The 27,768-nt window shown below is 38.7% G+C and overlaps 1 protein-coding gene across 1 annotated transcript in view; it reads left to right on the top strand.

The window, feature by feature from the left end:
* Gmds (GDP-mannose 4,6-dehydratase) overlaps positions 1-27,768 on the top strand; it is a 472,970-nt gene that overhangs the window by 375,718 nt on the left and 69,484 nt on the right. The window contains exon 9 of the mRNA XM_013016609.1: positions 4,604-4,700. Coding sequence (XP_012872063.1) covers positions 4,604-4,700 — 97 coding nt within the window. The remainder of the gene's footprint in view (positions 1-4,603; positions 4,701-27,768) is intronic.

Genomic DNA, 27,768 nt, shown 5'->3' with positions numbered 1-27,768 from the left:
CAGCTCTTCAGCTCAAGGGTAGCGCTCTACCACTTGAGCCACAGCGCCACTTCCGGCTTTTTTCTTTTTGCTTATGTGGTGCTAAGGAATCGAACGCAGGGCCTCATGCATGCAAGGCAAGCGCTCTACCGCTGAGCCACCTTCCCAGCCCCAAAACAACCTTTTTTGAAAATAAATTCTTTACAAATCCATACATTTCTCTAAAAATGACATAATTTCATTTTCCCTGATAGCTACCTAAAACTTCATTTTCCATAAAGATAATTTTTAACCCATTCATCTGTTGTGAGCATCTGGGTTATTTCCACAACTTGGCTTTTGTGGACTTGGTTGCAGTGAACATGGTTGTACAGGTACCTTTATTGTATAAGCAGGACTGAAACTCCATGGAGTAAACTTTTTGAACAATTAACAGTTTATCTCAGGAAGCTGAGATAAGATTGTAAAGGGGGGTTGTTGGCAGAGGGTAGATGGATGAAAAAGGGAATAGGATAAAAACAACCAGAATATTCAATGTATATGTGCAATAAAGGAAAAGGAAAAATGTCAAATGAGTCTAGAAAGAGGGAACAGACAAAATGAGGGAGAATGATGAGAGGTGACTGATCAAGAAGCACTGGACACTTAGAGGGACTTGTACAAACTTTTGAAGTTCAGAACATAAGAAAGAAAAGAAAAGGAGATCAAAGAACTTTGTGATATTTCAGGTACTAGTGAGGGTGCATTGTCCGCCCTCATGTACACATAAAATAGTTCCAAACTTGACTTAGCCAGTTTGAGCTTTGCTGTTCCTTAAAGGGGCTCCTAGTTGAGTAGGTTTTAATAGAACCTTATCTCACCCCATTAGGCCTGATTATCTTATTTTCAGTGCTTCCTGTTGCTATTTAATATTTGTTAAAAGTTAACAATTTATTTTAAAAGAATGAATTACAAAAGAATCTCACTGGTGAACTGCTAAACTAAATTAGTTGGTCGTAATTTCTGTTAATTATTTGAGTCTCCTTTCGACTCCTTGTCAAGCCATGGTCACTTCACTGGCTTTGCATCTCTGCTTTGAGTCATGACATTCCTTGTTAGAACAAGTTAGCTGTTACCTTTTACTTGTTAATACAAGTGTTTTATGTATTGTTGTAACTGAATATTTTTTTGGCTCTTGGCCTAAACTTTTGCTTACTGTCCTCATGCAGACTTGTTACAGACTAGAAAGTGGTATTTGCCAACTTGGTTCTGCTTTGAGCCATTTCCTAGTTCCATTTGATTGGAGCTGTATCAATTGTAGAGGTCAATTCCATGCTCTTAGTAATTGTTTTGACTGTACTCAAGCTTTTACCAGATAGAAGCCCAGCAGACAGTGTCCAGACAGAAATACCAAAGGCTTGCTGGTAGCTCAGACCTGAAGGTACCAGAGTAAGTAAACATAAGTCTGCTAAGTTGTTTTTGTTATTTTGATGTGTTGGTATTGGGACTTGAACACCGGGCCTGGGCACTGTCCCATAACTTTTTTGCTCAAGGCTACATAGAGCTCCACCAATTGAGTCACAGCTTCACTTCCAGTTTTTGGGTGGTTAACGGGAGACAAGAATCTCGCAGACTTTCGTGCCTGGGCTGGCTTCAAACCACAATCCTCAGTTTTTAGCCTTTTGAGTAGCTAGGATTGCAATTGTTAACCATTGGCACCCAGATCAAATTATATTTAATAAACTACTGAGATAAGGAATGTCTACCCTTTAGCCTTTACCCATTTGAACTAGTATTACAAATTCCAAATCTTTTCTGTTACTAGCAAAACAACCAAAAAGAATCAGTAGTAAACTCTAAAATTCCTTTCACTAACAGTGAGGAGATGCCCCTACCCTGAAGAAGCCAACTCTGACCTACAGGCCTAAGCCCAGTTCAGACCTGAGTTTTATTTTCCTTGAGATGAAAATGACATTTATCCATTTTAAAGGGTAGTTTGTATAACAGTAAAAGTAAATAAAGAAAATGAGAATGGAGGAGCAAAAGAAAGCAGAGAAAAGAACAGCTAACACAGCTTGTATATGATTCGTTGCACACAGTATTTACTGTCTGGCTTTCCTATGAACAAATTTGAGGACTTGGGTTCTAAAAACTCCCCTCTCTTTCCCCCACCAGGTGGTCTCATTCTTGTCTGACCCACATGGAAATCTCTTTACCAAGGCTTTATGAGTTTGAATATGGTGTGTGGTGTGTGTGTTAAATTGACCTTTAGATTTGAATGACTGCATCTCAAGTTTGTGACATCTAAGGATAGTGGAATCAATGTGTTTATGTAAAACAGCATTACCTATATTGACTAGAATTTAGCTACAAATGGAAGAAAAAGAACAGCATTGAATTTTGTTTCTGTTAACCCTTTGGCTTCCCTGGAGAGGTTGTCATGAAGTTGTCCATTGGACTGTGTATCTTTGGGAAGGATAAAATACAACACAAATGAAGTTTAAATATGCATATGAAATATAAATATCCTTTCATTTACTGAAAACATAGCCAAGGAAAATATTTCATTTAACTAATCAGGTTTAAAATTAGATAATTTTTTAAACAATCAGGATTTAAGCAGTTATAAATATTAATGAAGATTGGACGTTAGCCTTAAGAGATACTTTAGGTTATCTCATTTCAAAGCACTTAATTCATTTACTCTAGTACATCTATAGTGTTTCCAGTTAAGTTTTCCAAATATTTATCTTTGATCATCTTGCTTTGAAATACTTTGGCCTACATTAATTTTTCAAACTGATCTACTCAATATTAAGAAAGAAGTTAAACCAAATAAGTAGCTTGCCAAACACCTCCTTAATTAATAAACATATAATTATGAGGAAATGACCATCTTATATTGTACAGCATACTGTGCCATATTTTTTCTTATGAGATATTTTCCATATTTTTCTTGAGTCCATTGGCAAATTAAACACACTAATAAACTAATATTCCTACAATGAAATATTTCTAATCTGCTACCAAGAGATGATTTAACAGAATATCTAGATGGTTTATCAGAAATAGTTTGTGAATGCAGTTTATATCTCCAAAATTCAGTCTATTTTAAATCTAACCTACTTCAATATTTAATGCTTACTCTCAACACCCCCAGAACTCATATAGTGAAGTATCTTACTAATAATGTTCCCTTCTTCCATCCCTGGGTTAATAGATGTGCCACACTTTGAGAGGCTGAATCAGGAGTCTTTATCAAAGCCTGCTAGTGCAGGTGAACTCCTGTCCCAAAGACCTGCAGTCCCTCAAATATACTTAACACTGTTAGAAAACTGAGCCATGAGAGCAGGAGAGAAAAGAAAGAGCAGAAAAAAAGATACTAATAAACCAGATCAACTCCAATGGAGAACTGAAGTGGGACTCCACAGTGACCAGAGTAGAGCCAAAAGGCATGAGACAAGGCGTCCTGGTGCCTGATCTGATCCCAGCCTAAATAGGGGCAGGGGCAGGGGCAGGGTCTCAGGTAAGGACTGGTTACTAGTCCAGTAACCTATTGTCCAAGTTCCTGCTCCTACCTCTAGGAATTCAGGCATGCCCATTACCTGGGAGGTAGGACTCCACTTTCCTCCATCATGAAGACAGGATGGCACCAGTTAAAAATTATCATCTACCACATGACCAAGATGGCACCAGTTAGACCCAGTATCCTTATTTCAAGACTTGCTGTTTTCAACCATTAAGAGATTAGGGTATGAAACTCCAATTCAAATAATATCCCATGGGGTGGGAATGAGGCTTAGTGGTGGTAGAGTCCTTGCCTAGCATGCACAAAGCACTGGGTTTGATTCCTCAGTACCACATAAACAGGAAAAGCCAGAAGTAGTGCTGTGGCTCAAGTAGTACAGTGCTAGCTTTGAGCAAAAGAAGCTCAAGGACAGCTCCCAGGCTCTGAGTTCAAGCCCCAGGACTGGCAAAAAAAAAATTTAATAATAATAATATCACAGTCTAGTCAGAGAAGGTATGGTAGAGACATAACCATGTCTTCCTCCTTTCCCAGGAAGTGAACAACTAGTTGTACATTTGTGGAAGATGTAATCATCTGAGATGTATTAATGGAGTCCACTTCTGGGAACAGTGGCACTTGTATAAATATCAGGATGAACTGAGTGGCCAATGAGGTATAGAACGCATCCCCAAATGGGATGCATTGAGTCGATACTAAATAGTTGTAAAAGTATCCCCCCCCAAAAAAAAGGAAAAATGAAGAAAGGAGCAGTATAAAAACATTAATTATAATAATTGATTTATCAACAGCATTCTAAAAAAGTACAAAAATCATTGAAATCCCTGAAAGTTACACAATCCTTTTTATATTTGTCCCATCTGTTTATTTCTAAAGTGTCACTTCTGAATTCGCATGATTTCTTTGGAAAGAAAGAAGTTCTAACCTTTCACAAAAGATCTAGAAAGGCTTTGAAAGCCACTGTTGATCTAATAATAAGGCTGCATGCTGGCCTGTGCTCCTGCAGAGAATGACTTATCCCCTCCTGCTGGGAGAAGGCAGGGAGCCTCCTGAGGACTGAAGCAGAGCCAAATGCTCCCAAGCAATTAGGAGTTGATTAAGTGTTTATCTTCTTTGCAGGTGGGAAGGAAAGAATGAAAATGAAGTGGGCAGATGTAAAGAAACCGGCAAAGTTCATGTGACTGTGGATCTCAAATACTACCGACCAACTGAAGTGGTAAGGACTCTCTCACCACCCAGGGCATGGCCACATTTGGCTGGCTGGGAAAATGCTCTCTTGGAATGCCTGCTGCCAACCTTCAAAGCTCACTTTTGGCCTTCTGACATCCTTCAGCAAGCAGTTCCCAAACCAGAATAGTGAATTAAATTTAAGATACCATCCTTACCACAAAATGCATTGCACTATAAAGAAAAACAAAAGTAAAGCACACCGAAGGAAATAAATAGGTGATTTCAGAAATCAAGACTCACAGCATGAGCAAAATCTCATTTCAGTTAGTCTATTCTGAGGGATGATTGCTAATACCTACAGGTTATTTGACTCACAAAGCCCTCATTTTCTTGGACTTAGGGAACCCATCTGCCTTTCCAGCTGTGCACATGTGTGCACACATACTTGTGCATGTATGTGCATGTGCACACACATACACATTCACCCATACGTGGAAAGCCCATAAGTGGTCTCTCATACATTTTTAAAGACTGACCTTTGTAAGCATTATGCCCACCTTTGGTCCTCAGCTCCACCCAGACCGGAGCTTCTCCCAGCCCTGGAGTTCCCACTATACAGCTCCTCCCTCTCTCTGCCCAGACTGCTACCTAGATAGGAGAGGTTGCCATGCGCTCTCTCTCCAGGACAAATATGGCTCCTCTAATAAACCTTGTAATAATCTTTCTCCTTTGCCTCCCTGCCTCTGTTTGGTCCCCTGGGACAGATGTGACAGATCTTTTTAAACTTGGGGACGGCTTTATACTTAAAGCCTTTTGTGATGCATATACCACTGAAAATTTTCTTTCTTCTTTTTTTTGGGGGGAGGGGACTGGTCCTGGGGCCTGAACTCTGGGCCTGGGTGCTCTTCAGCTCAAGGCTAGCACTCTACCACTTGAGGTACCTTCCCAGCCCACTCTTTCTTCTTTATCCATATTTTATGCAATATATATTCTTCTATAAGGCCTATTATAATCACTTGTTTTCATGTCTTTCTTCTTTTACCAAACTGATTTCTTGAGGATACAAACTTAAAAAAAAAACTATAACAAGGGTAAGTACTTAATAAATATTGATTGGTAAATGAGTAGATAAATTTCTAAGTACTGAAGGGTCTGAATTGAGAAATAATGTAAATTGTTAGTATTAACAGTATATATTGTTAGAATGTATCATCTTCCTTTTCTGAATTTTTATATAAATGTGTGTTGCTTGGTACTGTTGCTTTAATATGTTGTATACTCGCAAAATTCGAGAACTCAAATCTAACATAAATATGTAAAGAAAACAGAAAGCAATGTCTTCAACGAAAAAATTACTTATATGTGATAGTTGCCTAATCCTCATTACATAGAGCCATTCAGAGGTCCTCTTTGATGTAGAAATCTTTCTGTCCATTTTCTCTGTGTTTTGAATCAAATTCCTGTATGTTAATGCAGCCTTACAGAGATTAGGGAAACTGAGTAAAAAGGCTTAGAAAGTGATTGTGTCCTCACTAACCATCTTTTAAAATGTGTTGTTTCAAACAAGAAAAAAGCTGTTCTTGGTAAGCTGGTCCCCAAAGGAAATCCAAAGCAAAGGAAGTAAGCAGTACTTGAGAATAGAGTCATGTAACCCAGCATTGTCCTGATTCAGGGCGGGGCTGGGACTTGACACAGGGAGCAATTGTTCTTGGTGTTAATGTTGAGTGGGTGTGTCGAGGAGAGGATGTGCTGTCCCTCGGGGATGGAAGATGTGAGCCAGGCTGCTGCTGACACAGCACTGACCATGTCTGGGTCTGGAGCCCTAGCAGCTGCCATTTATTCCTTTGGACCAATAGGGTGTGACAAAGTCATCATTCTTTTGAAACACCAAGCAGGTCACATATAGAGACAAACAAAAATGGTCATATCATTATAGAAACTTTACCAACCTAACAAAAACCCAAGTTCTTACAGCAGCTTCATGTACTCTTTCTCTGACACCAAAATAGTTTCAAAAGCTAGGAAGTCATTAAGAATGGATTGTCTGTCATTCTTACTTAGGCAAGGTGTTGGATTGATAAGGACACAAAAGAATTGCTGAACAGGAAAAGGACCCTAAGACGAACAAGACTGTTCTTGAATCCCTATCAACCCCCTTTCCTGCCATCCAGTTCCTTTTGTCCATTCAAATGGTATCACCATACCTGTTCTGCAACTCTGTTGACACCAGCATTGTTGGAACGCAAGATTGGTGTCTGGTTTCATATGCCTGCTTTATTTTCCCCTCATCTGCTCTCCTCTGAGATTCCCTTTACTGCCTAATTTGAGGTCTTAAACTGTTTTTCATCTTTCTAAGCCTTTAGGCTGCATTAATTTTATTTACCACACTTCAAACTAGTAGTCCACTGAGCATGGTTTTCTTGTAGAGTAAAATTAAACTTTTAACCCCATTCCTCAGAACAAGATTCTCTGAAACTTGGATCAGCATGACATGATGGCCTTCTGTGGAATTGCCTCCAGTTGAAAGGTGACCAGAATTTAAGCCTACATAGTAAACAAGTTTTTCACAAGGCTTAGGGCCCTAGTAGCTATAAGGAAGTTGTAAGGAGCACTGAGCTCCCATGAGGCTAGTCAGCACTGACAGAAGGGAAATTAAAGGATTCTCCTACTTCTAAACCCTATCCTTCCCTGCTGAGCAGCTTAGTCTATCCTTTGCATGCCACATTTTCATTCTTCTTGAGATTCTATGAAAGTTTCTTTGCCTTAACATAAGGCACTTAATTCCAGAAACATAAACTAGGGCTGGGGGTATATGTAGGTCAGTGGTAGAGCATTTGATTAACATCTACCAAGGTCCTGAGTTCTATGTGTAGCACCAGGAGATGTCAGGCACAGAGTGCATAAGCTAGATCTTCTTGCAGTCAAATGGCTTAAGAATGAAGGATTGAAAACAAAGTTAAAACAAACAAAAACATTGAAAAGTTGAAAAACAAAAAGTGATGAGGTCATACATATCAGGTCTCAGAGTGTCCTACAGCAAGCAAGACTGACAGAAAGTAGTTTTGTGTTTCTTTGGGGTTTTTTTTTGAGCTGTTCCCTGGTCATAAGAAAGCCCTCTCCTCAGCAAATGCAGTTACTTACTGGAAAAAGGTCATTGGTGACTCCATTAAGAACATAGTTCTCCTTGTGAGGATAATTGTTGTCTGTCATGATTTAGCCACCACAATATACCTAAATCTTGCTTCTCTACCAACATAAAAATTGGGAAACTTTTTATTCTGTTTAAGGATCTAGCATGCAATGAAGCTGAATGGAGCCACATTTTTTTTTTTTTTTGGTGTTCTACCTAGTAGCCTCTGGGGTTTTTTGGATTGTTCAGGAGTTTTGCTACTACAGAAAGCTTGATCTGGGATTTAGACTTTAAATTTCTCATGCCCCTGAATTCTAGTGTTTAGTAATGACTATTGCTTGATTTCTTTGTCACTTAGGATTCCTTCCTTGGGCTTGAGTATAGCTCGTGGTTAGAGTTTTTTTTTTAATGTTATTTTTTATTGTAAAAATACTGTACAGAGGGAGTTACAATTACATGAGCAAGGTAATGAGTACATTTCCTATCAAGCATTGTTGCCTCCTCCTTTGTTTTTCTTTTGCAAAGCATGTATAAAGCCCTGAATTCCATCCTCAGCCTTACAAAACAATACAAAATAAAATAGTGTCTCTATTTACTGTTGTACACACACACATATGTTAATGCACAGATTTATTATATAGCATATTAATTTCTGGTGAGGAAGTATTATTATGCTTAAATATTGGCCATTGTGGCAGACAGCTTAAGTTCAAAACCTGTTAGTGACTAGCTGTGTGACCTTAGTCAAGTTACTTCTCAGTAATTATTGTTAAAATAGTACTAAATATGAAATTTCTATCAAAAAGTTACTGGAGAATTAAGTCAGTAATATAGTATCTCACAAAGTAAGTATCCAGTATTGCTGCTTTTTATTACTTATTTATTCACTCATTAAGTATTTATCAAATACTGTTCTAGACCCTAGGAATACAATGATAAACAAGACACAAGGGACTCCCACTCCAATCAGAGAAATGATAGATGTAGAAGCAATATCAGTATCTAGAATTCCAAACCTTTGGGAAAATAGAATGATACCATCAATGAGCTCTGTGGATTAACCAAATTAAAAGAAGATAACATGGTAGCCAGGTGCCAGTGGCTCATGCCTGTAATCTTAGCTACTCAAGAGGCTGAGATCTGAGGATCTAGGTTCAAAGACACCCTGGTCAAAAAAGTCCCTATAAGACTCTCATCTCCAATAAAAGGTGCTGTGGCTCACATGGTAGAGTACTAGCCTTGAGCACAAAGAGGCTCAAGGATGGCATCCAGTCCCTAAGTTGAAGCCCCATGACTGACCAAAAACAGAAAAGAAAAAAGAAGAAGAAGATAGCATGGGTAATCAAGGCATTAGCAAACATTATGTGTACTTAGATTTTTGTGATAGTTTTATTTTCATCCTTCTGACTCTTCAGTGGCTATTCGGTAATATAGAAATTTAAATAAGAAAAAGTTGCTGCTGATCTATTAAGATCATAAAGATGTCTTCATGTTCTTTGAGAACTTTAAAGTTGGAAAATTCATAAGGAGATAAGGGTTAATGAAATATTCATCTTCTTTCACCAAGATTTTAGCTATATCAGATGTTAAATCCACTAAAAAAGAAAAGGAAAAAGTCAAGTGTTTCCTTTTCAGTGAAACAAACAAAAACATCCCCTCTCCCCTTTTTTGGTTCAGAAAACTTTAAGCAGTGGGATAAGGGATATGGTCACAGACCAAAAATAAAGTGTCTTTTGTGAAATTAATTAATTAGTTAATTCATTAACACTTGTTTCAACTCTACAAGTACAATTATTTTCCCTTGTTCTATAATTTGTCCTTAATACTCATTTTTTCTCTGTTGTATTTCTGATACTGTCATTAATGACTGTATTTGTTTTATTTCCCAAGATATATTTACTCCTGGTCTTTATATAGGTATTAGTAAGAAGACACAGGTTAAAAACTAGAACTAAGAAAGGAAAAACTTCAAAGAAATCCAACAAACTAGTTAAAACAATACCTTCCTCTAGTGAGAACATGTGGCCTGTTTCTAATCAGATTACCATATGCTTGCTGAGTTGTCCCACCTATGGCCCCCCACAAACTTTTCATAATATTTTTCTATAAATGATGTTAAGTTAAATGGGCTATAACTGCTCACTCTATCACATAGCCCTGTTTAGAATGACGATATATAACACTTTCCAGACCTCGGGAATCTGACCTGTCATCAGAGGACTTGTATAAATACTAATTAGAGCTTCCCTCTGCCTGACTGTATATTTGGGACTGAAAAACACTCAACATGATCACTAGGCTGGCCTTTTGTTCTGAAACGGTCCCTTTTTCTCACTTTTCACACTTACCCTTCAGAAGCTAGAAATGAGATCCTTATGCATCCCTTCATCTGCTCCAGCTCTGGTAAGAGGCTAACCTGTCTTTTCTAGTCCTGATCCTTCTGACCTCTAATGCTCTTGTCCTCAGTCAACTCCTGCTCATCTGTTTGTTACTCTGTCTATAGCAGGGAGGTTGGGTCAGAACATCCAGAGAGAGCAGATGAGGGACAGTGCCTCTCTTCAGCACACTACAGGACCTGTAAAAGGAAAAGTTGATGAGTTATTCTGATAGGTTTCTTACAATTTTAATACTCTGCCACCTAATGTTTTTACAACTTTCAAACCATATTGTGCTATGAAATACAGTCAAGAAAGCCTTTTGTAATACTTCCTCTTTTTTAAATTATTCTCTGGACTTCTTACATACTTGTGTTTTATAAATAGTTTGCATGTTTAAATCACTGTTTATATATTTTAAGCTTCTCTCTTAGGCTTCTCAAACTAATCTTTATATCCTTCCTTAACCACATTGGCCTTTCCTGCCCTTGTCCTTTCTTGGACTTAACCAAGAGAGCTTTACATTTTAATCTCTTCATATTATTCTCAAATATTCCACTGTGTGCTTTCCATACTTCATAGGATCCTGTCAAAAAACCCCAAGGGCATATAATATTCCCTCTGCTGTCTGTCTCAAAACATTTCATATGTGAAGAAATGGTTTATCATAATGTTCTTGGCTTTTTCCCATTTTTTTCTTTTTTTCCATTTTTTTCTTATTTTAGAGATCTTATAATTAGGTTTGAATTAGAATCATATCACTAAAGACTAAGTAATATCATTAGAGACTAAAATAAGTCTATGTACATATATCTTCTCCCATGTTAAAATACTTTAATACTATAATTATTCAATAGATAATAGTATAGACACTTCCACTACTTGCACCAATAGGGAATTCCTATGGAATCTGTATTTTTTCCCCAAAATCTATCCAAATAATGATTATCCTCATTTGTAAACATTATGTTGGCCTTTTGATAATTTACAAGATCTTTTTATCCTCTTAGAAATTGTTTTAGTATCAGCAGCTACTTTTTTTTCAGAAGAACAATTAGTAGTTGAGATCAACTTCTACTTAAATTAGCTTTGATATAGTGTATTAGTAATTTTTTTGTATTACTCTGAAAAATACCTTACAAACAATATAAGGGAGTCAAGATTTGTTTGGGTTTATGGCTTCAGAGAGTGTAGTCCATGGCTGACTCACTCATTGTTTTAGGGCCTGTGAGGAGGCAGAGAATCATAGTAGAAGAGCATGGTAAAGCAGACTTGCTTACTTAATGGTGGCCAGGAGACAGAGACAAACAGACAAGAAAGAGCTGGGGACAAGCACCAACTAGACCTTACTTCCTAACAGTGCCATCTTATTGATAATATTAATGATGAACCCATTTACTAGATCAGATCCCTTAGAATCACAGGGCAGGGGACCAAGCAAGCTTTCAAAATGTAAAACTTTTGGGGAACAATTTATGTACATACTGTTATATATGTGTCATCCAAAGAATTATTACTTGCAAAAAAGATCCATCCATCATCAGTATAATTGCCTATTTCATCCTTATTTCCATTCTAGCCAATATTCTGAAATGTTATAAAACCTTGTTTGCTGGTTTTTAATTTTTTGTTTTACAAATAATCAATGTTCATCCTGTTCTATGAAACATGTTTATCTTAAAATAACTCATCCAAGTCTCTATTTACAGAGAGATCTTAAAGAGCATGTCTGTGGCCTCTTCACTCTATTCTTCCTATGATTACAATAAGGTCAATTATTCTTTGCCAAATTTGATTTTAGTCCCTTGAAAACCATTGCTCCCTAAAATGGAGTATTCTGTCTCTGCTAAAATACTGTTCACATACTTCTCCTTTGGGTTCAACTGTACTCTTACCAAACATATGTCCTTTTGCTTCACACCCACCTCCTTAGAGCATGCTAAACTGGCTTCTTCACTCACTGTTATATCTACTAGCAAAGTTGAGATTTCATATGAAATTTTATTTATTATTTGTTGGCTTGAACTGGGGGTCTGAGCACTGTCCCTGAACTCTTCCTCAATGCTAGCACTGTCACTTGAAGCCAGAGCTCTACTTCCAGTCTTCTAGTGGTTAATTGCAGATAGGAGTCTCACAGACTTTCCTGCCTTGGCTGGCTTTGAACCATGATCCTTAGCTCTCAGCCTCCTGTGCAGCTAGGATTATAAGCGTGAGCCATCAGTACCTGGCTCCATTTGAACACTTTTGATGCAATCTCCAATGTGATAGATCCATAACTGAGGTCTTACTCTCTTAGTATCTCTTTTTAAAAAATTGAGTTTATAATATTTATACAGGGACATGGATAGATTTTGTTATTGTATCTCCATATATACTTATACTGTATGTCAATCAAATCTCACCCTGACTCAATAGTTCTTATCTGACTCCTTGATATGGGTTCTCAACATGTTTGGTCTGTGTTTAATACTAGGTTCTATTCATCTCTTGTTCTAGATAGGAATTGTTCTTGATAGCAAAGTCAATTTATACCTTTTATAATGCTGTGATAAATTGAATAAGTCAAGTGTGTCTTGAGTCATGAAAATTTGGTATAAGGATATGCAGACTAAAAAATGAATAGGTGTACAAGTAGGAAAAAATCAGGTTTCAGTATTCATCATAGGAATACTTTAGATATTGTATTTACCATGCATATTTAAAATAGCATTATAGTTTACCTTCACTTTTTCAGGAACATATCACTATATAAAAAATAAAATATCTTGGGGCTGGGAAGGTGGCTCAGTGGTAGAGCGCTTGCCTTGCATGCCTGAGGCCCTGGGTTCGATTCTTCAGCACAACATAAGCAAAAAGAAAAAGCCGGAAGTGGCGCTGTGGCTCAAGTGGTAGAGCACTAGCCTTAAGCTGAAGAGCTGAGGGACAGCGCCCAGGCACAGAGTTCAGGCCCCATGACAGGACCAAAAATAAATAAATAAATAAATATCTTATGATATGTTTACTAGCAGAGTACTGGTGCTCATGCCTATAATCCTAGCTACTCAGAAGGTTGAGATCTTGTTTCAAAGCCTGCAGAGACAGGAAAGTTCATGAGACTCTTATCTCCAATTAACCCCCCCCCCAAAAAAAAGGTAAAGGAAAAGCTGGAAGTACATCTGTGGCTCAAGTGGTAGAGTGCTATCCTTGAGCACAAAAACTTAGGGACAGTGCTGAGGCCCTGAGTCTAAGCTTCAGGACTGGCACCAAAAAAACCACCCCAATGTTTACTGAATTCCTACATTTAATATTAATACTAGTCTCTAACACCCTAAAACATGAAGTGGATGAGCTAAGTCATATCTGATAGTAGCTCTCATCCAGGTGAGTGACAGGGGCAGTTATGAAGCTCCAGTGGAGGTGGGAGGTTGAATGAGAGTCTCATGAACATAGAACAGTGGAGATGAGAGAAAAACAAAACAGGACATTGCAGAGATGGAAACTATAGGAATGAGGATCAGATTGGACAACAGCATCCTCAAGAGTATCCCAAAGCTGAAAGCAACTCCAGGACCCGAGGCTGACTGACTGGAGGTGGAGACTCCAGATCAGAGATAAGAAGAGAGAGTTATCAAGGGAGGGGTGGAGACTCTGTTACATTTGCAGTACCTTGGGGATATCCATGTGCCATTAAGGAGGCATTTGAGCTAGAGGCCTATTGTAGAAGAAAGAGGTCAGAACGAGGGCCAAATGTATAAGAGATAAGAATCAAAACCATGAGATGAGCTCCCCAAATGAACATTTTGAGGTCCAGACCATTCTGGTCTCTAAGAATTAAATCTGAGAAATACATTTGAAAAAGTGGGTTAAGAATTGACAAAATTCATGTACTGAACACTTGTATCTCGGAGCCATAGGCCCAGAATAACCTGCCTCCCCACCCTGTGTAATTATTCTCTACCTTCAGGCTCCTGCAGGATTCTAAGGGCTAATACCAAAGGGTTTTATTAACTGGCAGGTGGTTACTACAGCTCAACCCTGGTAAAACCAAGCTCCAGAGGCAAGCAAAGACCCAATCTCAAATGGATATGTCAAGAAGTCAAGTTGAAAAGCAGTTTAGAATTTTGAAAGATGAAAGAGCTTGTGTAAGTATAAATTACTTTGTACTGCATATTATCATTTTTATTACTGTCCTCATTATTAATTATCCTTCTAATCATCATTTATTGATGTGAAATCATTAGTTATCAAAAGATACCTTCTGAGTGGTACTGTGGACTCTTCAACTCCTAGATTATATTTTTATTTAAATATTTGTTTTATTTTTTACCTAGACAACTTCGTGCCAAAAAAAAATTATTGGCTAGTTACTATTACCAGCTTTTGATCCACTGGTAGAAACAACGATAGTGGTGGAAAGTAGAGACATGTTGAATTACTGACTTCTAGGGATTATGAGGTGTTGAGATCCATCAGGTTGTATGGCTTTTCCTAGGATGTCAGAAAACTCAGCAGCACAACCACCACACAAAAGGCAGTCTCCATCTGTTGTAATACTTGTCTGACGACAACCTTCTTCACTTGTCCCTCAAGAGGAGAAGAGAGAGTTATCAGGGGAGGGGTTGGAAAGCTATTACATTTGCAGTATCTTGTGGATATCCATGTGACATTAAAGAAGCATTTGAGCTAGAGGCCTATTGTAGAAGAAAGAGGTCAGAACAAGTAGATATACTTGTCAGTGACAAGCAGATATACTCTTCAGTCTAAATTATGTGTTGGTTTCCTATTTCTGCAGTAAAAAAAAAATATCAAACATAGGATAAACTTTAAACTAGCAGCCTAAAACTACTCATATTTAGCGTCTTTCCATTCTGGAAGTTGAAAGACTGAATTGGGCTAAAATTTTCTGGATTGATATTATAGTATTCCTTTTCCAGGCTCAGGGGAATGAAGGTTTCTTATTGGCAGAGTTGACCACATTAACTAGCTGGAACCATTGCTAAAAACACCATGGTGTTTTTCTTGTTGTTGTTGAGAAACTATAGTATTGGTCATTCCAAGGAAGAAAACAGAAAGAAGATATTGGCTGCTCATCTGTTGAAAGCTTTGTTAAAACCACATTCAAACCCCTGTGCATATACCCAATGGAAGAGACCTTTCCAAAGTCTGAGGAGATATTAAATGAAGACACAGATAGCTTCCTAATAAATGGGAATTTAAGAGTCAGTTTTGAATGATCTCTGCTTAAAAAACAGAGCTGAGAGGTGGTCCCCATTAGGGCAGGGGTGCTGCTTTTTAGAAATGTATTAACCTATGAAGACATACAGCAGGGACTTTAACTGAGTTAGGAATCCTGAGAACGGAGTTTGGTTGGTGGTCTGAACCACCACAGCCTCAGCCTGTCTTGCACACACTCCTTCACCTTGTGGACAGCAGCACATTTTCTCAGTATCTGTGGCCTCCATGCAGCCACTTAGCTAGTCCTACCTTCTTATTTTCCTGTATCTTTTCATTCTTATGTGCTTCATTTTTGCCTCCTTTTTTGTTTCTGTTATCTTTGCTTGCTGTCATGAGTCTTAAATCCAAACATATATCTTCCTTAAAATCCATGTAATCACTCTTCTTTTTGAGACTGCCATCAAGTTTTTTGATACAAGCTCTGTGACTCCTGATATATTTCACATTTTGGGTGCTTACATACCTATGGATACTAAGTTAAGTAAGATAATACAGTTTTGTGTTTGTGACAAATTACAAAACTGTTCCAGTCTCTTTAGTGACTCAAATGCAGAATAGAGATCTTACTTGCATATGAAAGGTATGTTTATATGATAAACATGAGGCCTTAACAATCTTTCCAGGAGGATTTATTGTTTTTTACCCATTTCTCGGGTTATAATGAAATGTTCCCCTATAGAGATTTTGTAGAAAATGGAATTTATTCTGTGTGAAAGTGTTTCTTAGTGGTATTAAAAAGACAGTGCATTTTAAACCCGGGCTACTTTCCTTGTTTTTGAACCTAGGTTACAAAAAAGAAGTTTAACATCATCAACTAAACCAAGTTATTGGAGAATGTCAAGTTTTTGTTAAGGCAAATTAATAACTTGTGTTTGTTTCTGAGTCAATTTTGGTCTAATAGTGATGCTGTGAATATATCTTACTGGCTTCCAGCATAATTATAGAATAGGCAAGTTTCATTCTTGCCACTTTTCACACCCCTGTATGGCTTCCTAAAGTTCCTGAACTTTAGTCTTTTCCATTGTAACATAACAATGTTTATTTACTCAACAACCACACTGAAGAAATGAAGGAATTATTGGTTCTCAGGCACTACACAAATGTCAGCTCTTGCTGAAACCTGCTCTGCTTCCCCCAGGCAAAGTCAGCCGTCACTTCTTGTGAGGCATTTGCTCCATCTTATTGTGATGTGTCATTTCCACCTGGGAGCCTGAGGGCCATAAGGACATGTCATGGCCTTGGGTAGTATGTGGCACTTAGTGCAGGATAAGTGCACAAATTTGTCCACATCACCAAAGAACCATTCTCATACTTTCCAGACAGCTCTGGTATAACCCACATTACTTAAACCAAGGTTAAACTATAGTTAAATTCTTTTTTTGTTTTTATGGTAGTACCAGGGTTCGGACTCACAGCCTCATGCTTGTTCTACCACTTGAGCCATGCCCCCAGTCCTGAACTATAATTAAATCCTAAATAGCCAAAATAAAAAATAATTATTGTTTTCTTTCTGTAGAAATACTATGTCAAAACTAGTATTACACTTCTTTTACAGCTTACATGTACATATCTAACTCTCATAAGTACTTCATTTCTATCCCTATATTTCTATGCCTTTTTCAACAGTTCTTTCATTTTCTGTTCTCTTTTGCCTTTTCTTGTTCCTGATATTGTCTTCTCTTTTTGTCATCTTCTGTGAACTTTTGGTTTCCTTACTTCCATCTCTGCAAGTTTAATCTATCCCAACAATTTCATAGAAACTCAGTATATCAGAACTGATTCCTGGTTCTTCCTCATAGTGATGGTGACAGCACAGCAAGTCCTACCATTTAGATCCATCAGGACAGAGCGCCTCCTAAGCATTCACAGCTCCTTGATATCGTTGAAGACTTAGGGAACTACTGTATTGATAACATTGCATATGCAAAATACATTGTAGATTATTTCTGTCTGAAAAAGGATCAAATGAAGGTTTCCAGATCTGAGACGTGAGTAAGAAAAGTCTCATTGGTGGCTGTTTATCTCTCCTGTACCACTCAGAGACTATGGAACACAGGACCTCCTGATGAAAGAGACACTTTATACCTTTGGTTCCTCCTTTGCACGTGTTCCTTGGCTATTCTTCCCCTAAAACTTTCTGAATAAAAAAGTAAGAAATATTAACTGGTAAATGGCTATTATGGCTATTATGGCTAACATTTACAGAAACCTAAAGGTATGTTATTACTTACTTTTTTAAAAGAATTTTCAGCGTTTTTCTACTGCTTTTATAAAATGCAGGAGAAAAAAAGTGCCAGGAGCCAGTGGCTCTTGCCTGTAATCCTAGCTACTCAGGAGGCTGTGATCTGAGGAGTGTGGTTTAAAGCCACTGCAGGCAGAAAAGTCCATGAGACTCTTATCTCAGTTAACTAGCAAATAGCTGGAAGTGCAGCTGTGACTCAAGTGGTAGAGTACAAGCCTTGAATGAAAAAGCTAAGCGAAGGCATCCAGGCTCTAAGTTAAAGCCATCACAAAATTAATTTTATGTAAAAAAAATTAAAGATATCAGTGTGCAAAATAAGTGATCATTGGTAGAACAATATTTTTTTTAATTTCTGAAGTAAAGTTTCTGTTGTCTTCTATGCACATCACTTTTTTGTGAAAAATTCAAACAAATAGAAAAGGGGCTTTTTTCTAAAAAAGAGACCTAAAGTATAGTTTTCTTTAGTATTGTATTTCCCACATGAAGAGAAATGGCCTGACAAATTAGGACTCTTGCTAACAATGTTAACTTATGTTGGGAATATGAGGAATTAACTTTAATGGATTCATTCATGAATGGGAGGAGAAATAGAAGTTGTTAAATTTTTCTTGAGGTTTTTTTCTGCTTCATACTACCAAGTTTAGATAAGGGAGAACTTACGTTTGTGCAGTTTGGCTTATGTAAAGTGTAGCATGTGTGAGTGCATTGGGGAAAGGGGAGTCTATTGATTGAAATTGTTTTTCTGTTGGTGAGATAAAATACTACTTTCATGAATCAGCACCTCCCACTGTCCTAAAGGTGGGTGGCCACTGATGCCAATGAATTGTCTCCCCTTTCAGCTGGCAAGGAGGGCAGTAGGAGGCAGCCACAGGGAGGAGACGCTGAACAAACAGCTTGAGCCCAATCCCAATGTGGGTGGGTGGTGGGTGCTGGGAGCAGCCAGGGCTTGTGCCTGATTGTCACATGTGGTGCTGAGCAACCACCAAGTGATTCCAGAAAGGAGGTGAAAAGATAACATACATTGGAGGCCACTGGAGAACTAGGACAGTCTAACCCATATAGAGAGCAGTGGCTAAGGGAATGTTTCTAGTTGTGGTTTTATTTAACATATTTATGAAAGGGCTAACGCTTGCCCTCTGTCATTTGGGTTTATCTGGCAAAACATAAAACAGAGTTAGTTGTTTGTCCATTGAGAGCAGCCACCACGAGTCTACTCTGGTTCTTCCAGCCTATCAGTTTTATGTCAGTGACTGGGTTCTATATAGTCTTATGTTTATACAATTATCATTTTTGAGTAAACATAGATATAATGGCTTTGTCTTTCTAGCTTTCTCTAGCAAAAACAGCTTTGTACATCTGTGCTGTGTCACCATTCATCAATGGACATTTTGTCAGACTATCTGATTCATATTGGTCTTTCTTTATCCCTCCTCCAACTAAATAGTATTTATACTGTTCTACTACAAACCTCTATTGAAATTCAAACTTAACAAACCATTCATTGCTTACTAGACGTATTTTTCCTTCCTTTTCTGACTTTTTTGTGGTGGTTCTGTTTTTATACAGAATTCAACTTTTTTTTCCTTTTTTTCCTTTCTCTATCTTCATAATTTTCTCAGGCAGTTGAATTTTATTTCTGAGATCCTCATTCTTTGTGGTCACCATTAGACTTCAAAGAGTAAAGTATGTACTCATTTTAAAACCTGAGTTGCTATTTATTCTCTATCTTCTATCCCTATGAGTGACATTTTATATCCCACGTTAGCTTGGGGGGGACATGTTAGAAATGTGGTCTTACATTTACTCTCATTTATGTAAACCATTGGCAATAATATTAATTTGTATCTGAAGGAAACAAGGGAAGACACTTTGGTCAGAGTAATTAGGGGTTAAGATAGAAGGCAGCATTTGAAAGTTCTACATTTAGTTATCTACATCTTCAACTTTATATATCATCTCAGTTTCCTCATCATCTAAATGAAGGATGATTATGTTAAACTTCACAAAAGTTAGTGGGAGGTTAAATTAGTGTTTGTGAAATGTGTTGACATCTTATGATTAAAGATACTGTATTATTGCAAACTGATGCGATTACTATCATAGCAAGACTCCTCAAAGGAGTCTATATTAATCTGGCAAAATTATCCAGCATCTCTTGTATCTTCTGGAAAGACTCAAACCTCTAATCTCTTACAGTTTTCTCTCTTGATCCTGGAGTCCATTGACAAGTGTTAGAGAAGATTAGAGAGAAGGTCATGTTATCATAAACAGAGGAAATGTGTCAGGCATTAGTTAAAGCTCAGGTGAGGGTTTGCACTAGAATACAAGATATGTCCTGCTGGAGACTAGCAGATACTACTAGTCAACCATGACATCATATCAAAGCCGAATACTTATTGTGACATTTACTATGCCTGAGGAACAGTCCTTCCACCCAATTCATCTCATGAGGCCAGCAGGGACTTTGATCTCTACTGCCCAGAATCTGACTGAGAAGATGGCTTTCCACATTTGTCATGTCTCTTACATGGTGGCAAAGGAGTTGTCCAGATGGTAAGATGTCCAAGAGGGCTGGTAAAGTGGCTCAGTGGTAGAGTGCTTGCCTTGCATGCATAAGGCCCTGGGTTCGATTCCTCAGCACCACATAAGCAAAAAGAAAAAAAAAAGCTGAAGTGGCGCTGTGGCTCAAGTGGTAGAGTTCTAGCCTTGAGCTGAAGAGCTGAGGGACAGCACCCAGGCCCAGAGTTCAGGCCCCACAATCGGACCCCCCACACACACAAAAAAAAGATATCCAAGAGTAGTTCAATGCTAAGCAAGGTGGATCTATAAACCCTAAACTTACTGTGTATGCAAAAAATGCAAAGAAGCACCTCCAAAAATCACAGGCCACATGCGCAACAGGTTCAGTCAAACAATAGCAAATGGGATTTTCTATTTCCCACCATATACTTCATTTTGACTATCAATTATCAAAGCTACAGTAGATATATTCTCAGCATTTCATTAGTCTTTTTAGAAAATGGCTAGAGACTCATTTCTCATCAGGTAATACTAGCACCTTAATCAGAATTGTGGGTGTATCTTGTTAAGGACCCACCCTATATGACTAAGGGTTCTTTTTTGGTGGTGGTAGTGATGGTGGTGGTGGTGGTGGTAGTGTTATAAAAGTTTGAACTCAGGGCTTTAAAGCAGTCCAGCACTTGAGCCACACCTCTAGCCCTATTTTTTCTGTTTATTTTTGACATAGGGTCTCACATTTTGCCTAGGACCACAATCTTCCTATTTGCACTTCCTGTGTAGCTGAACTACCACACCCAGCTTTTTCTGTTAAGATCCGGGCCACAAAAAACTTTTTGCAAGGGCTAGCCTGGAACTACATTCTCTCTATTGCCATCTCCTATGTAGCTGGGATTCTAGGCACATGCCAGTGTACCAAGCTATGGATTGATTAGTGGTCTCATGAACTTTTTTCTGCTCTGACCTTGAACTACATTCCTAATGATCTCCACCTCCTGAGTAGCTAGAATTTTATGTGTGAACAACCATTGTCTATCATGACCTGTGGTTCTTAAACCTGGTGCCTCAAACTCAATCAGAAAGCTGATTATTTAACAGAAAACAAAAAACACTTTCCAGGGCTTATCCTCAAACCAGCTGAGCAATGACTTCTGGGGAGGCAGGACTTTGTAGTAACCTGAGCAGCCAGCTTTGACTCCAGCCAAGAACTGTGGTTGGTGGCAGCTGTGCCCTTGGTCTGTAGTCTGTGATGCGAACAGCTTGGTTGTCCCTGACCTTCTTGGTTTAATTAACCTCACTGAGAATCAGATAAAAGCTGAGGAATGCTAGAGAATACTCAGAATCCAACACTCCATCAATTTGTATGGAGTCTATTCCTTTTCCATTCTTCATGCTGAAAAACCCAACTTCAGTACTATACCAGGTCACTGTCTTCTTTAGCTCCAAGCTTTTGCTTAGCTTGGAGCATCCCTCTATAGATGTGTTTTCTAAGTGTGTGTTTTGGCCAGTTCAGCTTCTGTTTGTATAACTTGTAATGCATTGTCAAGGCCTTCATAAGTCTGTAGTTAACTCCTCACAAATCACCTGGCTGCTGGGGAAGAGTTTGATTTTGTCCCTCCCCAGTGAGACATGTACCTTTCACCCCTCATAGAGTGTATCTTCAAGCCTTTGCATTGGACTTCAATATGTCTGCTACTAGATCCTTTACCAGTTCCAGTTAGTTCATGGTAGAAATACGTAAGTCCAGATTTGGTGCCTAAGCAACCTTGGCTTTCCCAGCCTCAAACTCAGGGTGCCTTGTCTAAAGAGGATTGTAGAAACCACTTGGTATATCTCTATGAATGTGTTTGCCACTTTGGGGTAAGTCTTCTTGTGTCCCCACATCTGCAGTTTGGTGGGCTGCAGTTCTGTCAAAACTGATAGTAAAGCAGGTGGCCACTAGTTGTTTTAAGATTGAGTGAATGTCACGTTTTGTGGAAACAAAAACTGGAAATCAGGTGTTTGAAGCATCTGATCAATGAATGATTTTCCTTAAAATGTTGACAAGTAGGTCTACTATGTTTTCAGCATTTGGTGGTGAATCTCCTTAAGAATATACACACAGGGGCTGGGAAGGTGGCTCAGTGGTAGAGCGCTTGCCTTGCATGCATGAGGCCCTGGGTTCGATTCCTCAGCACCACATAAGCAAAAAGAAAAAAGCTGGAAGTGGCGCTGTGGCTCAAGTGATAGAGCGCTAGCCTTGAGCTGAAGAGCTGAGGGACAGCGCCCAGGCCCAGAGTTCAGGCCCCACGACAAAACCAAAAAAAAAAAAGAATACACATACACACATACACACAACCACTTCCACCACAACCACCACCACATGTCCTCCCTATCTGGTGGAAGATAATAATGGAAAGCAAATCATATTGAGGCAAAATTAGTTGAAGCATGAGCTTCAACTTCAGGGAATCAGGTAATGTAAAAACAGGTTTTTAGATTTGAAGTCATTCCTGAATTAAATATACTTAGTATATCTTTTATGGGTATAATTTTCATTGAGCATTTCCAGAAATAATTCTAGGTAAGCTAAGGATGCTTCATGAGGTACAGACTCTCAGTTCATAGTGTTCTATCACAAGCTGAGCAAGGCAGGTTCACAAGCAAAAGGCCATGTTTACTGAGACAGGAAACACTATCTTTCTTCCCACACTTCAAGATCCAGCTCTTAAACAATTCGACATGCCATCTTGAGATCCTACTTACAGCATTTATTCTAAGTTCCTTTTTTTTCCTTTCTTCTCTGAAGCAGGCAAGCAACTATCTCTATAGCTGTAGATAAGTAGTCATTGAATCAAGTTCTGATCAGCCTCCTGACTTATGTCACCTGCTCACTTCTCTTTGATTCTGTGATAATTAGCTAAAAATAGCAGTTAGCTAAAACTGTCATTGTGGTCCTTGAGGACGGGCAGCAGAGTCATTTGGGGAGCTGGTGGCCTATGCTGCTGTTTTGGAAATGTGATTTCCGTGGCCTTTCCTCCCGATGATTTGTGCAGCACAGAGCCTCATTGTCATTTGCTCTGTCTGCCTGCGAGCAATGTGTTCACAGTATTCATTTCAAATGAGGAACCTAGGCTGCCAAGAGGCAAGGGCCTTGCCCGGGGCTGCATACATGGCATAGCCAGTTTCCAGGTGCCTGGTCTGGGAAGCCTCTCTCCTTTCCTCTGGGATCACATGCTTCTGGATTACCCAAAAACTTTGTCTTTCTGCCCGTTGAGTCTTGATAGACACCTACTGTCAGTGTCTTCTAGGTAGGTCCCTCAGCTGTCCCACTGAGAGGGCAGATAGCTGGTGCTCTGCTTCTCTGTAGACTTTCCCGTGTTTCACGGAGCACGTGGTCTTTGTGACAGTGAGCATACTTACTTTGTGGCCTGAAATTTTAAAGCAACACTCAAGAGAACACTGCTGCATTCAGAGAACATAAACTTGTCTTTGCTTACCTGCAGAGTCAAGGCAGCATGAAAGATTCTCAGGCAGTTGGGGCCATTGTGCAGCAACTATGCCCTCTCCCCCAGTGTCTGAGGTGTGGAGCCTCTGAAGAATTTTCTGGGAGTGGGAAGTGTCAGAGCTCAACAATAGCTCTTTGTCCTTTTGGCGTGTGACTGGCTCACTGTGCAAACTTGCTTCTGGTTTACATTTAGAAGAAAAACCAATCTGTGGGATGCAGAATATGGGGAATATGACCCCCAAATGACCCTTTGGGGTTTTTCTTAGGTAACAGTGCCTACGGGACTATGATCAAGGCCCAAGGGTCCTAGAAATCATTGACCTTTCTTTAAGGTGCTCTTGGAATTCTTAGAATGGTGAGATTTTTAATTTAAAAGGAACATTCTAGGTCTGGGATGTAACTGAGGGATAAAGTGCTTACCTAGCATACTCAAAGCCCTAGGCCCATTACCAGCACTTCCCAAAAAAAACAAATAAAACAGAGGAGATTGTCTACCAGTGAGGGTATAATAGGTACAGTTTGAGGAAAACCCAATCTTACTTTCCTAAGATCTGAACCATGTTACCCACTAATGATTTGATGTTATGGTTTGCTCCCACTGATGCTGTCTTCAGATTTAACCTGTATATTATTATTTACTTTCATTGCACAGTGAGTTATTTATCCCTGCACAGGTTACACTTGGTCCCTCCAGGTGGCATGTTCATCCTCACTTTTGTTTCTGGACAGAGTCCTAACAGACAGATTCCAGCAGAATCCTAACTGCAAGGCTATCCCATGGTCCCCTCCCTTTTTTGCCCCTCTGCCCTTTAGCTTCTCTGCACATACTTTGCTGCTTCCTGGGAATGTTGTATTGCAGAGGAGTGATGCTTCAATTGTCAGAAAAGTTACAGCCTTCTAGCTGCTTCCCTTCCTACCTTTGAAATACATAAAGACACCACATTTTGTTTCACAGGCTTTTCTATTACAGTGAACAGATAGCTCCTTCTTTACAACCTTTCTGATCCCTAGGAGAGTGTAGGTAGTATCCTTCCCAATCTGCTTGATATTTCCTCTCCATACCATTAAAACGGAATGAGCAATATATTTGTTCATTATTATTTCACTTATTTATACCTTCCCTTTATTTCTAGAAATGTGTAAGGACATTGAATTATGCATATGAGTAGAGAAGGTTCAACCTGAGGTCTTTAGTGAAAAACAAATTGAGCAGTTGAAAATATGTTTTCAGTGGCATAAGGGACAGCACTTCCAACAAACATCTATTTTCCCAGCAATGCATCTAAAATACTGACAAAAAATTTTAACTGAATCTAATTACCATATGTAAAATTGTTTCCAATGTTCTGAGTTACACATCTGGGTGTTAATACATCTCTCAAAAGGAATGGGGTGGGAGACAGCAGAAGTCCAACCAAACATCTGTCTTCCGGGGCACTTTCTTTCAGGGTTTTCCTTGACATGCTATGAGTGTAGAACCTTCTCAATCCTCTTCTCACCTCTGTGGATGTCTAATTTATTATTAAAGCTTTCCCTCTCCTTTCTAGGAGACAAGTATTTTTAAGCCAAACATAGTTGATGGATGGACAGATAAATGTTTTTAGAAGTCAGAATCTCTTCAACCCATTTTGACCTCAAAACTTGGACTAGATTTTTTTTCTTAAGTCACATAAAAAATATGGTCAGCAGAGACATGATTCTGGTGGGCACAATGGAGATGCAATTTTAATTCCTTCAACCCCCAACCAATAATAATATTGAAATTTTGAGTAAACAACATTTGAGAGGTACTGAAACTTGAGATCCATTTAACTGCTAAAATACTACTCTGTTAGCCACAAACCACCAGTTATAAATGTTTCCATGCCCCATACAGTTGACAGCAAGAAAATTTGGAAAGTTACAAGCTAGGAATCAGTGAAAGATGCCAAGTGCTTTCTTGTTATCCCTAAAGTGTTGACATGAAATTTCTGTTGAGTTTAAAGACATTTTAGACAGTAAAATGTCCAAGTATAAGAGATAATTGAGCATAGTGCTTCAAATTGGCATTATACAAAAAAGCCATCAAAATTGTTTTCTTCAAACTCTAAGTTACTTGGGAAAATACCTGTAAGAATATCCATCTCAGGTCATCCTGCAACTGCAGGCCTTGCTCCCAGATCTGTCAGTGATGATCATGATTGGATGTGGGTCTGTGTGATGGGGCTAATCATACTACTGTACGTTCTCCATGTGTTCACTGATGAACATAAATAACTGTAATGCAAAGAAAAAAAAAGATGAAACCTGTTAGACCTCAACATTGTTCTCACCAATTAGAATAAAGACAAGCCTGATGAGAGAGACATGTATGTTTTGGGCTTCAGGTCAGAACTAGGGGAAAACTCTAGATGCTTCCCTTGCCTTCTCCATCTCCTCACCATACCATCCCCTCCATGAGTCACCAAGCCCTGCTTCTGTTCTCCAAGCATCTCTTGAATGCCTCCTCTCACCTCCATTTATATTCCTGCCTTTCCCTCAGATCTTGCTCTCTGCCCCAGCCCCCTCTTAGATTGATCTGCTTGATGCTGACAGAACACCTGCAGTTCTGACCCTGCTCTGCCAGCCTGAGGCCTCAAATGTGCCTGTTCTATGAAGCTTTCTTAGTACACCATTGCCCTTCCCATTATTGTCTGGTTTCAGCCTGAATGACTTGGTATCTTATTTCCTCTCAGAACGTCAACTTGACTGTCCTTCTATCTTCCCTGTTCCCAGCCTTACCTCAAGGTCTCAAGTTTACTGGTGCTTCCTCTGGAAACTCCCCTAGCCTCCCAAGAGGGGGAGAGGCAATCCTTTCTCTGTCCCTGTGATGACACCTATGCTTACCACCCTTTCATCTCCTGTAACCCCTTATCCATGACTCAAAGTCCAGGGAAAGAGAACAACAGTTTTTGGTCACAAAATAGGGCCTGAACCAACACAAGACTGTATTTTGTCTTGCCATTATTTAGTGTGAATATTCATACATTTTACTGAAGGAATATTCATATGTTTGGCAAGAGTGCTACCCAAACATTGCTTGTAGTTGAAAAAGATGACTGCAAATATACCATACAAAAACTGACAGTAAAAAAAGGGTACTGGCCAGATGTAGCCCAGGACTAGTATAGCTCAGGACTGTTCCTATAGATCATGGCAGGTAGCTACCCTGGCTCCTGATCTTTTTGCACTCCACAGCATTGTGATTCTAAACACTCCCCAAGGAAGCATTTTCAGAAAGACTGTGAATATATGTCCAACTTGCTAGCTTATGTGCATGTTCTCAGTGTGTACTTTAAGTTTTATACATGTAGGTATAAGTTCTGTTCATCAGTGTCTTCGCTACATATAATAAATTATCAATACATACCTATGGAATTAAACTTTAGTACATATCACTTTGTTCTTTTGTAATGTTTAAGAATTGTTTGTAAAACTAGCATCTTGGAATCCAAAATAACTGAGCTATAGATACAGGAAATTTCCATGTGGGCTTTGTCCAGAATCTTAATTATGAGTATTATTAACTGTGTTAATGATACTAAAACCACTTTAATGATCCAGACCTAAAGATTCTTTAATGATCCTTCAGATAATAGAACAAGAACTATTATTACCAAGTGTTTCTACTATTTCTTCTTATATATGGAAATAAAAGCAACAACTATTCAAGTTCTAATAAGACTGCATTTGCTTTTCATCTTTCCAGTGGTTTCACAAAGCAGTCTTCCCTCTGATTTCCTATAGTTTCAAGGTGATCATGTTGCTTTGTCTTCCTCCAACAAACTATCTTCTCTAGGACTTTCCTGACCTCCCTTTCATATGCGCTTTCTTGTCCAGTTACCTATAGTCGCTGATTTTTGCCTTCCCCATGTAGTCTGTCCTGGTCTGTCAGCCTCTGGAGCTCTCTAGAATCCTGCAGAGCTCTGAGCATATTCTGTGCCAGGCAAGGCCATCCTTTAGACCTCTAGATCTTCTATGTCTTTACTCAGGCTGATCTTATCTCCTGAAACATTTTTTTTTTCAGATCACTCTATGATATTTATAGCCATAATTACTCAATTTATTCCTTTTGTATAACTTTGTATTTTAATTAATTATACGATTGATGTTAGTCTTTTTTTAATATTT

Source organism: Dipodomys ordii, unplaced genomic scaffold (genome assembly GCF_000151885.1).
Source record: "Dipodomys ordii isolate 6190 unplaced genomic scaffold, Dord_2.0 Scaffold32, whole genome shotgun sequence".
NCBI lineage: Eukaryota > Metazoa > Chordata > Mammalia > Rodentia > Heteromyidae > Dipodomys > Dipodomys ordii.
This window is presented reverse-complemented; position numbering and strand designations above follow the sequence as displayed.